The sequence below is a fragment of the Pteronotus mesoamericanus genome, unplaced genomic scaffold (genome assembly GCF_021234165.1).
Source record: "Pteronotus mesoamericanus isolate MK-2021 breed Mesoamerican mustached bat unplaced genomic scaffold, CSHL_Meso_final contig_246, whole genome shotgun sequence".
In the NCBI taxonomy this organism is placed as follows: Eukaryota; Metazoa; Chordata; class Mammalia; order Chiroptera; family Mormoopidae; genus Pteronotus; species Pteronotus mesoamericanus.
The window spans coordinates 8,474,988-8,490,106 of NW_026555104.1; the positions used below are offsets into that span (position 1 = coordinate 8,474,988).

The 15,119-nt window shown below is 56.9% G+C and overlaps 1 protein-coding gene across 2 annotated transcripts in view; it reads right to left on the reverse strand.

Annotated features, from left to right (window-relative positions):
- RHBDL3 (rhomboid like 3) overlaps positions 1 to 14,050 on the reverse strand; it is a 44,575-nt gene extending 30,525 nt beyond the window's left edge. The window contains exons 1-2 of one of the 2 annotated variants that reach the window (XM_054572933.1): positions 13,935 to 14,050; positions 12,340 to 12,363 (exon numbers count right to left, since the gene is read on the reverse strand). In XM_054572933.1, coding sequence (XP_054428908.1) covers positions 12,340 to 12,363; positions 13,935 to 14,045 — 135 coding nt within the window. In that variant the 5' untranslated portion in view covers positions 14,046 to 14,050. The remainder of the gene's footprint in view (positions 1 to 12,339; positions 12,364 to 13,934) is intronic. The other variant, XM_054572934.1, reaches the window with a different exon arrangement.
- Positions 14,051 to 15,119: the final 1,069 nt, after the last annotated feature.

Genomic DNA, 15,119 nt, shown 5'->3' on the forward strand with positions numbered 1-15,119 from the left:
CCCCTCCCTCCAGCCCAAACACCAGGTTTCAGGGATGACACCTATGTGGTTCACGTGATAGAACATTTCAGAAAACTCAGCTACCCTTGCCTGATAAAGGCCTTTCAGAATAAAAATACCTAATACTGGTGTTTTCAGGGGGCCAAATACTGTTCCAAGCGCTTTATGTGTATCATTTCTTTGACTTCCTCCAACAACCATATGAGGTAGATCTTACTGTTAGCCCGTATTACAGACGAGGAAAGAGAGGCCTGGGAGGTGGGCACAGGGCCCGCGGCCAGCGAGCCAGGGCTCCACGCCCAGGCAGCTTCACCGCAGGCCCTCGGCCCCCGGGACTGTCTGCCCTGCTGCTCCGAAGCAACATGGGAGGATCAAGGAGCTGGGTGCTGACCCAGGAGAGGAGGGGCTCAAGGAGTCTCAACGGCCCTTCTAAACAGACTTTTAAAATGGGAAGGAGCCTCAAAAAGTAACAGTTCTCACCTCCTTATGGCTCCAACGGGAAAGTGACTCCTGGAAGGGCAACATGGCCTCCAGGCAACGTGGCCGAGTCAGCCAGGCAGGGGCTCCTTCTGTGGTGCTGGCCCCACCCATCCCCCCGTGGGGGACGCACTGGTCAGGCCTAGCTGCACAAGGCCCTCGAGCTGGGTGGGCTGACGAGGGATGAGAGTGGGGGTTAAGAGCAGCCCTTGGTCCTGGGAAAATCCATTCTCGCCCCCACCCCGTGAGCACTGCTGGAGGGCAGCATGGAGTCCCTCCTGCCTCAGCCCAGAGGGAGGAAGCCCCATGGCCTCACGTTTGATGGGAGCAGAGATACCAATTCTGTCTAGAGGCTGCCTCTCGGGGGCTGCCTCGGGGCTCGGGGCTGGAGGCCGTGGGGTGGAGGGGCTGAGATCAGGCGAGGGCCCCTCTCCTTCATTCTTGCTCCAGACAAAGAACCACCTGCTCCCCAGCTCCCCCTCCCGGACTCCCTGCTGTTGTCTCAGTCACAGGGGCTGCCCTATGGCTCCCCAAGCCCCCAGCCCCCACCAGGGCCTGCCAGTCCTGCCCCAAGCACATTACAGGCTCCAGACTGCAGAGAATGAGCTGGAATCAGGCCGAGCCTCCCTTCTCTGCCAAACCCTACCTTTCAGTGCCAGAGCCAGACAGGCCAGACAATGGGGGTCATCGCTACCCTAATAATGAGGCCTCAGGGATGAAGGAGGGTGACTAGCGGGGAGGGAGAGGCAGGGATGGGGCCAGCTGCCTGGGCTCCACAAACGCACACAGGATGCCTTCCAGCCCCCTCCCCACACACACACCTGGGACGATGGGGACAAGAGCAGAGGCTGACAGTGGGCACGGGGCACAGGGGCAGGTGGGAGGTGGAGAGAGGCAGAGAGTGGGCAGTAAAGGGAGAAGAAACACAGAGAGAGCCCCAGAGAGGATGTGTGGGGCGGCGGGGGGAGGCAGGACCCACTGCCTGGGAAGGAAGCTGGGAGCTTTGAAAGAGGCTGCGAGATGGAAGGCAAAATCCCAATCTTGTCTCTGCCACTAACCAGTTTGTGTCACTTAGGGTAACCATCTGGAGCTGTAATCACCTCATCTATCAAGCAGGGTGGCATCTCCTCGGTCACGGTGGGTCGAGGCAAACGCAGGGCAGCGCCCTCAGGGTCCCAGGGTCTCCCGGAGTCCAGCTCCAGCACCTCATTCACAGCACAGCAGGGAGCACTCCTGTGAAGGGCGCCTGGCTGTCCCTTGGGGACATACTTCCTTCAGGGCCAGCGATGGGGGGTGAGACCACACCAGCACCCTGGCTTGGAGCTTTTGGGGATACAAAGCTCTCTGTCCCATGGCCTGGATTCACCCACTTTCGGCAGGGGGGCGTTCTCGGGGTGAGGTCTGGCTGGGCGGGTTGGAGGCAGCCTGACCAGGGCTGGGCGGGGGGCGGCAGGGCAGCCGGAGGAAAGAGGCTGTGAATGGGCCGCAGGCAGGGGCCCCACGGGGAGCCAGGAGTGGGCCTCATCCCAGCAGCTGCCTCCTGAATAGGGCCGGCGCTGTGCAGGGCGGGGGAGGCCAAGTCCACATTCAGCCTGAGTGAGGGACGCTGGAGGCAGAGGGGCAGAGGCACAAAGTGAGGGCCTGCCCCCCATAGCTCCCGCCCGCCTGCCTCAGCCTTGAAAAGGGCTGCGAGGGGCCCGGTGGGGGAGGCTCCGCAGGGACTTTAATCCCACCAGCACCCAGCCCTCTGGCCCCTTAATCCTCCAAGTTGCCCAGGCCTGGGCCCCACACCCGTTTAGCCACACATCCCACCCTGGACCCTTCCTAGTGCATGTATGACTTAGACTGGGAAAAAGACCTGCCCAGTCCTTTCCATATTGTTGCCACCTGGGGCCCTGTCCCCCTCCCTGGGGCATGGAGCGGGTAGAGTTCCAGAAGGCTCCCCTCCTCCGGCCCGGGCAGATCACTCAGCACACTGCCTCCATTTCTCCATCAGTCACGTGGCAGGAACCCTCGCTCTCCAGGAGAGGAAGGACCCATCCCACCCCCGAGCCCACAAGCGTGGCCTGTGCAGATGGGGGATGGGGGATGGGGAAAGAGAAGTCCCAACCCATGCAGCCGGTGGGGGGCAGCGGATCTGCTCGGCACCAGTCAAAGGGTGATGGGAAATTCGGCATCAGGATGAGGCAGCTCTGCACTGGCGGGGTGTGGGGGTGGGGGGTGGCGGTGAGGTCTATGCTGTCACCTGGCGACACTGGGGAGAGGGCCAGCAGATCAGGGAATCATAACCCATGGTCCAGGAGAGCTGAAAGGAACCACCCTGAGCGTGTGCTCTGCACAAAATGCATTTTCAGGACAACTACACGTCTGGTCCCAACGCCCAGAAGGACTCTCCCTATCCCTGACTTAGAGAGGTTTTTGAGCCACTCTGCAGAGTCCCAGGGCCTGTGTGACCTCTGAGGCACAGGAGAGGGGAGAGGGCACCGCGAGCGCCCCGCCCCAGCCCGAGCGGCGCACTGTGAGTTGTTCCGTGTAGGGGCCTTCTGCGTTCTGCCTGCTGGGGCGGCACAGGAGGAGCTTGACTCCGGGCGCTGCCTCACCGCAGCCCCCTCACGCCGTGGCCTGGTGGGCCTACTATGTGAGCACGGCCATTAACAGCACTCCTTTCACTCTCACTATGGCCCCATGTCAGGGGATAAATTGTATCGCCTCCCTGTTTACACCTCACAACAATCCTATGAGGTAGGTACTATTATGGGCTCCACTTTGCAGGGGGAGAAAAATGGGGCACAGAGAGCTAAGCTGGCCGCGTCTGAACATCTGGGAACATGTGCAGACGGGCTGCCACCCAGGTGCAGGGCCCAGAGGCTGTACTCCCCCATCGGCTAAGGCGTTTAGGAGACCCCAGTTCAATCCTCTCACTCGTTCGTTAAACAGATATTTCCTAAGAACTGACTACGTGCCAGGTATCACACTCACTCTGTTGATGGGAAAACAAGCAGAGAGAGCCCAAGAAACTAGCTCAAGATCACAAAGCAAGTTAGTAATCAAAGTGGAGACAGTTCAGGGTTCCTCCTCGGGGGATAACTGGTCCAGCCTTGCCCTGCCTTGTTTTTCTCTGTCCCGTTCAGTTTCGTGAAATACAGCTGGTTCAGGGCTTCCCAGCGCGCATTTTATGGAATGCCAGGCCCACGATGGTGCATGAAATAATGGTTCTGTGACCCCGTAAGTTTGGGAAACCCCCTTGGAAGGGTGCAATGCAGAATTAAGAACTCTGTGAGATTTTACAGTGGAGAAACCTGTTGGATTTTGCCCAGCGCAGCATTTCCCAAACTTACTGGATTATAGTATTTTTCCCATAGCAACACTCCATGGAGCACGCTTTAGGCAAAAATGCATGCATCCATAATAGAGGCAATTTTTTTTTCCTTTTCGTGACACCTGTTCCCTTTGCTGGTGGTTCCACACCAGCCTCTTGCCTCCATCTCGTGAGTGGCACAGGCCCCCAAGGCAGCTGACACTTTTGTCTGGAGTCCGCCTGCAGTTACAAGCCCGTCGGGTCACAGCCCCGGCCACAGGCCTGGGGGGAATGCAGGCCCCAGGAGACGCCCCCGGGCTGGGCTCTCAGGGAACAACCCTGCCGGAGCCGCGACGTGCCGGCTCAGCACCCCGGACAGCGGCGCCACTCCTCTCTCCCGCGGCAGGGCGGCGAGCCAGGCCGAGGCTTCCGAATTTACCCAGCAGCAGAGAAGCGGAAGAGAAAGAAAGGAGCACATCTGTTTCATAGCCACCGTCTGTGTGATCTGCACAAGCAGCATTTCCAGGACAACTACACATCTGGTCCCAGCTCCCAGTACTTGGATTCCCTTCTCTCTCCCAGGGGGACCCTCCGCTCCCCGACCCACCAGGAGCCCTAGATCTCAGTGAGGGGTGTGGGCCCTTTCAAGGACCCCAAAGGCTGCACCTCTGGTGCCGTCATGGTGAGTGACTCAGGTCTGGAAGGTTGGGCCCTGGAATCTAAGGAAGGCTTCCATCCCCAGTCACTGTCTCTTCTCTGTCCATCAGGACAGAATGAGCCCTAGGGAATGACCACAGGTCACATGTGCTGGGACAGGGGGAGGCGCCGGCCACTGCCCTCCCCACCTGGGGGGGCACGTTCACCACGGCCCATCGGCCGCTCCCTAGCTCCCTGCATCGTTACCCGGCCTCCGCGCAGGGCAGAATTAACGGGGCTGCCTGGGGGTTTGTGGCGCAGCAGAGCTGTCCTGCCCAACAGCCAGAGTCCATTGGCCACAGATATTTACAGCCCCATAAATCAGGACCAGGCAGCCCTGCAGCTGCCGGGGTCAGGAGGCGAGGGTACCAGAGCAGCAGCTTTCCCTTCCAGTTCGCCTTCCTCACCAACGAGGATGATGATGCGCCCCTTAGGGAAACGCCGCTGCCCACCATTCCCCTGACTTTGCCCGATTCTGGAATACTCAGTTTCACAAGTATTTTATTACTTCTCATACTAATCCTAGAGGGTGATCAGTCCCCTTTACCAGACACACAAACTGAGGCACACAGAGATAAACGACATGCCCCAAGGCACCCCCAGTGAGCAGAATGGGGCACCGTCCGGCCTGCTCCAAGCTGGAGCTGGGAGTAAATTTTCAAAGACCTCAGGCCCCCCTAGGAAGAAGACTCTCTCCTCAAATCCAGGTCCTTACCCCTCCTGTCCTTGGGTCTCCCCACAGGGGGCATGTGGGGCCCTCGTGCTCCCCTGGGACTCGGCCAGGCCCCTGACAGCTGGCGAAGCGTAGGTGATTCCAGGATTCCCAGATCTGTTATTTTTGTTCTTTCAGCTGCCACATCAGGGGTCTGTGGGGAGGCCGCTCACCCTCTCTGGGGGCTTCTCCCAGACAGGGGGAAACCAGAATCCCCTTCTTCCTCTTGCATGGAAGCAAGCATCCTGACCTGAATTCAGGCTGAGCAGCTGAACAATCAGCATGTTTCCAGAAAGCTACTCCTCTCTCTCAACAGCTGCAAAAGAAGGGCTCTCAGCCGTCCCCCGGAACACAGGAAGCTGGGTTGGGGGCCACCCCTGTCCACCAGGCCGTGCCCCTCCACCCTGGGAGGGAACCTCCTGGAAGCCTGCTTCTCCTCTTTCAGAGCCCCCTCCCCACCCCCCCACCCCCCACCGGCACCAGGAAGGCCTTGGAGGGTCATAGATTCTGAGTTGGCAGCTGGAGGCTGTGACTCAAAGCCAGGCCCCTTGGGTCCCTAAGAGCAGGCATAATAATGCCCATGCTGACTCATCTCTCCTCACAGGTCACAGCTGCCTAGGGGCCAAAGCCGAGTCACAGCCATAATGCAGGAGACTGCGGGGGGGGGGGGGGGGGGGCGGGGGGCGGTGAGCAGGGAGGGGGTCTTACATCTGCCCACCCCTTCCCTTTAGCCCAAACACACTTCCTCCTCCTGTGTCTCCTGGAGGCCATCAAAGGGTCCCTCTGGTGCCCCAGAAAAGAGAGGGAGCTGAGAGAACATAGGGAGGAGGGAGTGGGAGACAGACCCCTAACAGGAGCAGGCTGGGCGGGACAAGGGCCACCCAGTCCCTTCCCTTACCTTCCCGTGGCCCTCTGCCCTGTTTCAGAAGTCACCAGAAGCCTTGTGCACAGACACCCTCCACATACACCCCCTCTCTTTTGCAAATGAGGGTCCTCATTTGCTTTGTGTCTTTGGGCAAGCCCCACCTCCTTGGGCCTCAGTTTCCTCCTCTGTAAAGGGGATAGAACCACTCACTCACAGGGCTATTGAGATTAAAATGATACAAGGACATATGTAGACATTCACTGTTTGCTCTCTCAAAGAAATGTTTCCGATGCAAACAAGCACCTTGCTTCAAAAGATCTGGTGGGGGTGAGTAAGGGGGGTTGTTACCACCAGGGGTTCACAACTCCAGGCACCCACTGACTCATTCCCATAACACAGGACTGGGCCCTGTGCCCAGCCTTCTCGTCCTTCACCCTCTAGGAAACACCTGGGCATCAGTGCTCCTCTGGGCAGCCTCTGTCCAGAAACTTCTCTCCTTTCTCTCTGGAAAGTTCCAGGGAATGTGGTTTTCCAGCTCCTGCCCTGAAGAAGTCAGCTCAATAGAGTGAAAAGAACCCCTGATTGGGGATCTGGACACTTTGATTCAAGACCCAGAACTAGTACGTGTCAGAGGTTATTTTGAAATCAGTTCGTTTCTTTCCATTTCAGGAACAAGATAACAACCGTCCTTATCAGGTGCTTACTATGTGCTTTGCCAAGTGTGATCCCACACCATTGCACTGTCTTGTGTTATTCTGGGCAGCTGATGGATAAGAAAACGGAAACTGAGGCTTGCAGAGGTTACCTGGCTTGCCCACAGTCACACAGCTAGAAGGTGAAGTGGGACATGAGCCAGATCTGTGTCCTGTCTACGGCCTGAGACGTTCATGGTGTCAAGCAAAGGAAAAGAAGTCTGCGAGATACGGCGCAAGGAACACAGGTGAGGGGAGGGGCAGAGCCGGGCTCCAGTCCCAGCTCTGACATTGCTGCACCAGTGAGTGGACCAGACAAGATGCTGCTGCCAACCTTCTCATAATCCGTGGTGCTCCAGGTGGTAGCAGCCCCAGAGCGGCCAACATCAGGGAGGCAGCCCTGCGGTCAAGGTCTGCTCCTGGAGGGGAGATCTGAATCCAAGACAACTCAATGGGGCTACAGTTCGGCTTGTTCATTTGAACGCATGTGCACCTGTGATATGTGAGGCAGCCAGGCAGCATAGGATCTCAGATCCCTTGGCCTCATTGCTCAACCACTATCAAATGCACTTCTGGGAGTGGTCAAGAAGAAAAGCATTAATTTAGAATGAGTGACAGGGTCACTGGGGTAGGGAAGCTGGCTTTGTGGTGGAGGGAAGTCCACAGAAGGTGGCCTTGAGAAGAGAGTTGGAGGTACAGAGCCCAAACGAGGGCTCCAGTCAAGGATGTGGCTTTGTCCCTCTCTGGGAACTTGTCTCTACTCTTTACTGTGTGTTTTGGGGCACTGCCACCCATGTCCCAGTCTCTGGGGCAGAGGTTTTCTCTGTGGCTCCTCACTAATCCACGCAGCAGTCTCACCTGAACCTCTTTTCAGGAACCAGAGCCCCCTTAAGCTGCAGAAGGGCTGTAAATGAGGTGGGATTCAGGGTCAGGCCAGGGAGAGACTCCCAGGCTGGAAGGGAGGGGGCTGGGCACGGGAGGCACAGGGGAGAGCAAGCAGGGAAATCCTCTGGGCTCAGACGTGGCTCTCCATCCAGGAGGCTGGCCTGGGAGGGATCTGGTTTAGAGAGGCCGCCACCTTTCCTGAGAAGACCTGGATCTCAGAAGTGGCCCTGTGCTTCTTCTCAGCACATTCTGATTCCCAGTCAAAAGACAGTTGGCAAAGGACCACTGCTTATTAGACATTGTGAAAAGAGTTTCCACTTCCTTTGAATTCCCACAATCGCCCCTGGAGTTAAAGATGATCGCCTCCATTTTAAAGAGGAAGAAACCGGGGCTCTTAGAGCTCATGCCACTTGCCCTCCATCACAAAATCAGTAAGCTTGAACCCAGGTCTGACTCCAAATTCAGGGTTCTCTCCCCGGCAACCCATCTAAGCAGCACCGTGCTCTGGTCATTACACATTTTTTCTCATTTATAATTTAACGAATTATAATTAAGACCTGTCTGCTTTCCTTCTGGGAGATCAGCAAAGTTGGAGTTCTTTTGGGGGGGTCTGGGAAATACATGCTCCCCATGGGATGGGAAAAGGGAGACACAATCAAGTTACTTTTAATTCTCCCTTTCGCCTCTTGCTTGTTTGAGCTTGAAAGCAATTGTGCTGTGTAAATTAACAGAATTTTGCTCCAAACCCAAAAGGTCACTAAACATTTGCAGATCTTGAAGGCACTTTTAAGGGTGAACCCAGAAATGGCTTTCCAATCCCAGGAGCCCTGTGTGGGTTAACTAGGCTGTGGTCCCACAAGTGCCCCTGACCCACTATTTGACCTTGGATCCCTGAGGGCACCTCCCTGGAGTTCAGGGAGGGACTGCAAGTGGGTCTATCAAAGTGTAACCTGAAAAAAAGGAGCTTGTAGGGAAGCTATAGAACAAATATACAGCAATAACTAAAAGGTACATTACCTGAGCAAAATCGTAAGTATCAGTGGACTACATCAGAAACCTAAAATATACTCAGCTGCCTATAAAAGTTTACCAAATGAAAGCATTTCTCAAACAATGTACAAAGGATGTGTTTCTTAATAAGTGACATTGGTGTAACTGGATAGGAGTAAGATCTGGGTGGAGTGAAGGTTTAGACCATTTCCCCCCGCTAAATCATAGAAAAAGTAGTAGAAAATAGAAGTATATATTTATGAAATTTGAACAGGGCTGAAAACTCTCTCAGGCCCGAAGCAATCGAAGGAATGGTGAAGGAAAAGCCCAACAGGTCAACTAGAGAAAAAAATTAGACATTATTTTCCCATGATATTATACTATAAGAACAGATTAATATTTATGGTAACTTTAAAATCTAGTATTTGGGAAAACCATTAAGAGCCCAAGGATATGAAAAGATAATTCTTTCAAGCAGAAGTTAAAATAGGAAACAGAACATGGGACATGGGCCCTGGCTAGGTAGTTCTGTTGGTTAGGATATTGTCCTGATATGCCAAGGTTGTGGGTTCAATCGTGGGTTGAGGCACATATAAGAATCAACCAATGAATGCATAAATAAATGGAACAACAGAAGTGATGTCTCTCTTTCTCCTCCTTCCTTCTTCTCTCTACCTACAATCAGTAAATTAATTTTTTTTTCTTTAGATAGGGGAAGGGAGGGAGAAAGAGGGAGAGAAACATCAATGTGTGGTTGCCTCTCACATGCCCCCTTCTGGGGACCTGGCCTGCAACCCAGGCATGTGCCCCTGACTGGGAATCGAACCGGCGGCCCTTTGATTCGCAGGCCGGCACTCAATCCACTGAGCCACACCAGCCAGGGCAGTAAATAAATTTTTTTTTAAATGATGGGCAAGATGGGAGGTGGGGGGAGAGGAGTGTGCTCTTCAGGCTTCCTGACCGCTGTAACTTCTAGGATCTATGGGGAAGACTAAGGAAGGGGCAAGGGACAACATGTTCCACACCTACTGGAACAGGCCAGCCGAATGCCCAGAAAGCCAGGGGGCCTGGCTGAATAAACTTCCAAGGGACTGGGGTCACCTGTTCCCCTCACTTCCCAACTCCCACAGAAGGCATCCAGGCCATTTAGTTGAGGGGTAACCACAGAAGACCAAAAGGCCAAGGCTACAGCTTCCAGCCGTTGGGGTCCAATCAGCTTCATGCTGGGTCAAAGCCATTCTATGTGCTGAAGAACTAGACAGCATGGAGAAGCTGGTCCAATCCCATCCCTAACACCTGGAAAAAGGTCCCAGCAGATTCCAGTTTGAAACCAGCCAACCACTGGTGTCCCTTCGATCCAGGAGGGAAGGGCCAACCAGGGCCAGCCTTCCATCCCGCCGACCCTGTGAAATGAGGTCCAGGGCCCGCCTGCCATCCCCAGCCCAGAGTTCTTTCCTAAGAGCGCCAAGTTCAACATCGCCAAATCCTGCCTTTAAGCAGGCCCAGGGGAATGTGTGTCCCTGTGAAGCTTCATACCTACTCTTCATTTAGCCCCATCAGGGGAATGGTCCAGGGTTGGCTTCACAAAGAAAGTGGATGAAGGCAAAGGGGCTGGACATCTGCCAGAGGTCAAGCCCTGGTTCTTCAACACAGAGCACCAATGGAAAGGAGGACGACAGAAACGGGCTTCTCAGGCCACGTGAGGGATGGGGAGTAAACAGGCAGCGCTTGTGAGAAAGACAGTGTTTGTTCAGAGTAAGTTTGGGGAGTTTCTCTCCTCGCACGGACTTTGCCTGTCCAGAACGCTTGCTGGTGGGTCTTCCCAGCAGCAGGGGAGCATCTCTGCGACACTCGGGACCTCCCTCCAGTGGCAGAAACTGAACTGCACAGACCACCCACTAATGATATTAGGTGCTTCCACATTCTCTCTGCTCCCTCCAATTCCAAATTCTTCATCCTAAAAGTTTTCCTTCACTCATCCACACAGTTTGTCTAAAAATGTAAACTCACTCCCAGGGGACTAGCAAGGGAAATTAATCAAATGAGAAAAGCAGACGCAGACAGAGAAAAGCAGAGTGATACGCTGTGTTCTAGGTTCTGATTCTAAATCCGACGAGAAGTGTGAAGGGCTGGCAGCCCGCTGGTCGGCATCGGTGGCAGCAGCGGCTCCCGCCTGCCTCAGGGCAGCAGGCCAGCAGCTTGTCGGAGCTGGAGGGAGAGTGGGTGGCACTGAGGAGCAGGAGAGATGTGCCACCCATCGGGACAGGAGCCACTGGGTGCTCCCCAAACCACAGCCAGGCCTCGTGTTAAGGTGGATGACACCCCATACCCCCAGCCCGGCCCCGCCATGTCTTTCAAGCTGCAATTCCATGTCTCCGGTCCCATCTGGGCATCTGCATTTAGCTGGCTCCTCGAATTGAACTGGTCTGAAACCGAAGTTGTCATTTTTGCCAGCCCCTTCACACCAACCCTGACTGTTCCTTTTCCTCCTAAATTCAGAATCTCAAAGTTATATGCCATATTTTGCTATGTATTATGCACACTTTTGCCCAAATTTTTGAGGGGAAAACATGGGCAGTGCTGAACCGTGGGTGCGCATTATACAGAGGAGCGCATTATACACGGCAAGATACGGCATGCGGTTCGGCTCATCTCTTCAGCCTAGTCAGGTCCTCTACCTCTCCATCGCTGTGTCCCTCTTCCTTACGGTCATCTTCCAAGTCAGGGTGCTGTGTGCAGGCCCACAGCAGTTCTCCTAGCTCGTGTTTCTCCTCCCTGCAGCCCAGCCCCCCTCCCTCCCACTACCACACAGAATCTTCCCGAAGCATGGCCTGGATCCCATCGCACACCTGCTAAAAAACAAAGTCCTCCCCTGCCTCCAACAGGATATAGTTGGTCTGGGCCAAGCAATTTTTTCCCAGCTTTATCTTCCTCCCAACAAAATATATTCCTTCTGACCCAATCAGACCGGTCTCTGAAAGTTGCCCAAACTTCATGGCACAATCACTGCCACCCCAGGACCTCAGTGTTCACCATCCCCCCACATTGGGACATCTCTTGCCCCCTCTCCTTCTGCATCAGGAACAAAGAGGCAGAAGGAAATACACAGCAGCATTCAACATGAGTACCAAGCAAAGAGAACCACTTCCTGGCAGAAGGTCAAATGCCCATCTCTGAATTCCGAAGCTGGCATTGACTCCGTTCCATTCCCCACACCTAGACTTCAGGTGTTGCAAATAATCACCTACTATTTACCCTACACCCTTCCCTCCATTCCTGCCAGAAAAATAAAAGTCAGCTTTCAAAAGAGCCCGTATTGTGAGTAACCCTCCAAGGATGGCAGGAGTTTGACCTCACTGGTAGCCACAGATCTCTGAGAGTCAGGGGAGAGGAGAAGGAGGGATGTGAACCTTGGCCCTTCCCCTCCCTTGCCAGGCCTGGCTGCCATCCCCAGACATAGAGAGACCAGCCCCGGCTTTCCATATGTACTGTCCAACTTCTGCCTGGTATAAACCCAGCTCTAGTGAAGCTGAGTTTAGAGGAGGAGGAAGGGGAGGATGTCTCAGGGGAGCCCCCTGCCAAACCTGGAGAGCACCGTGTAGTCAGTTTCAGAGATGCTCTAAGCCACACCCCTACCCCGCATCACCCTCTCAGGAGTGCAGAGCAGGGAGACCGATTTCAGGAAGAGCTGGAAGGAAGGAGAGGGATATAACTGCTCACATACCTGATCAAACAGGACTTTCCAGTGCTGGTAGAGAGGGAGGCCGTGCAGGAGAGGAGGAAGAGGAGAGAAAGAAAGAAACACACTTATCACCAAGGCTTCTGTGGCCCCCATTCCTGACATAGCTCCCCCCCCCAGCTGCTCCCCAGGTCCAGGGACCCATGACAAGAGACCAGGGATAACCTGGGGAGGGCTCCCCAGATGAGTCTGGGCTGAGCAAAGCATGGGGGGGGGGGGCGGCTCGAGGGGGCAGGGGAGTAGAGAGGAGTGTCCCTCCTTCCAAAACAGGCAGGCCGAGGGATGAACAGAACACGGGTGATTCTCAACGATGACTAAATAAAGGCATCCAACTCTGTCCAAGGGCCTCTAATAACTATAAAGCTTACATCCACTTCCGCTCCCGGGCCAGGGAGTGCATACCGGGGCTCCACTCCATCAGACCTGCTGCAGTGGCCTCAGCCTGCTGGGGGCCCAGAGACCCCTCACTCAGAAAACTCACCCCTGCACAAACACTAACATGCTCCCTGCAGTTTGGGAGGAAGGGGCGCCCCCAATGTGCTGAGTCTAAGTGAGAAGCGCATGAGGACATGAGGTTCTACCAGGGCTTTGGGGCCAGAAGCAAGCGAGAGGTTTAACTACGGGAGCCCAAGCGCAGGAAGATGTCAAGCCCTCCCAAGGCACATTTAGTCTTCGGTCTTAGGTTTGGTAGGTTGGGCTGGCGGGGCGGGGAGCAGGGAGGCTGGCTTCACTTCCGTATCCTCCCCCCTGAGAGAGCCACGGGGCAGGGCTGAATGTCTGCCCAATTTTCCACCTCTAAGTGCAGGTTAACCCCGAGAGGGCCGGGCTTAAGAAACTCCAGTTCCCAGGACTCCCCAGTGCCGGCTACGCAGCTGACTTCCAGGACCCAAGGGGGGGAGGAGGCGAACTCGAGCAGCAGATGGCAGGGAAGCCCTCCGGGGCAGCCCCTCCCCATCCTCTCCGGGGGGCCGTCGCCGGTGCCGACGCGGGCTGGGACTCCGGAGCCCCCTTCTGGGAACAAAACGGCTCTCAGCACTCCTGTCCCTTCTCCCGCCGGGTTCAGGGAGAGGGGCAGCTTGAATTTCAATCGGTGTCGCGACAGGGCAGGTGCCCGGCAGGAGTTAATTCGAAAGAGAAGAAGGGGGTCGTCTGAGGGGTCCGTGGTGCAGGGTTCCAGGGACTCTGCGGCGCCCGCCCCTTCCTGGGGCTCGGAGAACCCGCAGGTCGCCAGTGGGAGGGGAGGAGAGTCACTGCTGTGACGCGGCCGCCGCTGCGGGAAAACACTGTGTCCCGGGCACTGCACCAGCCGCTGGGAAGGGGCTCCAGCGGCCGATGGGTCTCCAGCTCAGCGGCGGGGGCCGTGTCTTGCAGGGAAGCCGCGGGAGCCTGAGAGGGGGTGGCGCTCGCGCTTTGGGGGAGACCGGTCCCTCCGCTCCCTCCCGCCCGCGGGGACCCGGCCAATCCGGGGCGCTCCCGCGTCACCTTGAAACCTCCAAGTTGCCGAACGGAGGTGAGTCTGGGGCAGCTCTCCTCCTACCGCCCCCGAGAAAGTTTGCCCGGGCGGGGGAGGGGGCACTCACGTCCTCCGGCGCCGCGGGCGGCCGCTCGTCGGCCTCGGGTTCTAGCTCCTCGATGCGCTCAGCCTCGGCGCAGGCGGCCACTGCAGGGCCCGGGCTGGGGTGCTCGCCCATGCCGACGCGGGATCCGGGGGCAGCCAGTGGCTGCGGCGTTCGTCCCGGGGCGCCAGGCTAACTTTGCGCCGAGGCGACAGTGCCGCCTGGGGGACTCAGTGCGCGCCGCGCCGCCTCCGCGCCCGCCCCCATGGCCCCGGCCCCCACGCCGCCGCCTCGCGACCCAGGGACGCCAGCCCCTGCGCCGCCAAACTTCTCCGCGCTTGCGGCCCGCCGCCCTCCGGCTCGGCCCCCACACCCAGCTCTGCGGCGAGGGCGCCCTTGGGCCAGTCCCAGCCCCGCGGCGCCCCGCGCTCCCTTCCCGCTTCTCGCGGCCCCCGCTCTGCGCCCGAGTCTCCTCCTCCCCACGGACTCCTCGCGGGCGGCGCGCAGGCGGGGGCGGGGCTGCTCCGGGGGACCGCCGTCCCCCGCCCCCCTCCCCCCGGACGCCACCACCCGGGCCAAATCGGTCAGAGCACGGCGGCCCGGGGAGGGCGGAGGGCTGCGGCGGGGCTGGCAGGCAAGTGGCTGCACCTCCCGGGCGGGGTCGGGGCTGCGCTGTCCCCGGCCCCTTCACTGCCGGCCTCCACTCCGGGTTCGGGTCTGTCTCTCTGCACCGGGCCGGGGGCGGGGGAAGTGTGGTGCAGTGTCCACTTCCTGAGACCCACCGGGTGAACGGTTAGTTGGAGGCAGCAGATGCGTGAAGGAGGCAGGAGGGTTCACTAAGTTGGCAGCCTCGGGGTTAACTGGCAGTGAATTGGGGGACGGATGCCGAGAGGAAGGGATCGCGACCACCCTTCCATCTCTCTTCGCTGAAGTCTCAGATTCTGGGAGGTTCAGGTAGGCCCAGTTATTCAGGGATGGGAGAAGTCAGGGGGGGGAGTCTCGGACCCCAAACCCTGAATCTCGCTGTCCCTACACCCGGAGCTCTATGACAGTGCCCAGGCTTCCCTGTGACCAGGCTGACAAAGGTCAGCCCAGGGAAATGCCCCAACTAAAGCAAGTAGGAATGAAGTTAGAGCAAAGGAATAGGGGGTATTAACAAAACAAAACAAAATAAAACAAAACAAAACAAAAAAAGATGGTGCTGTTTCC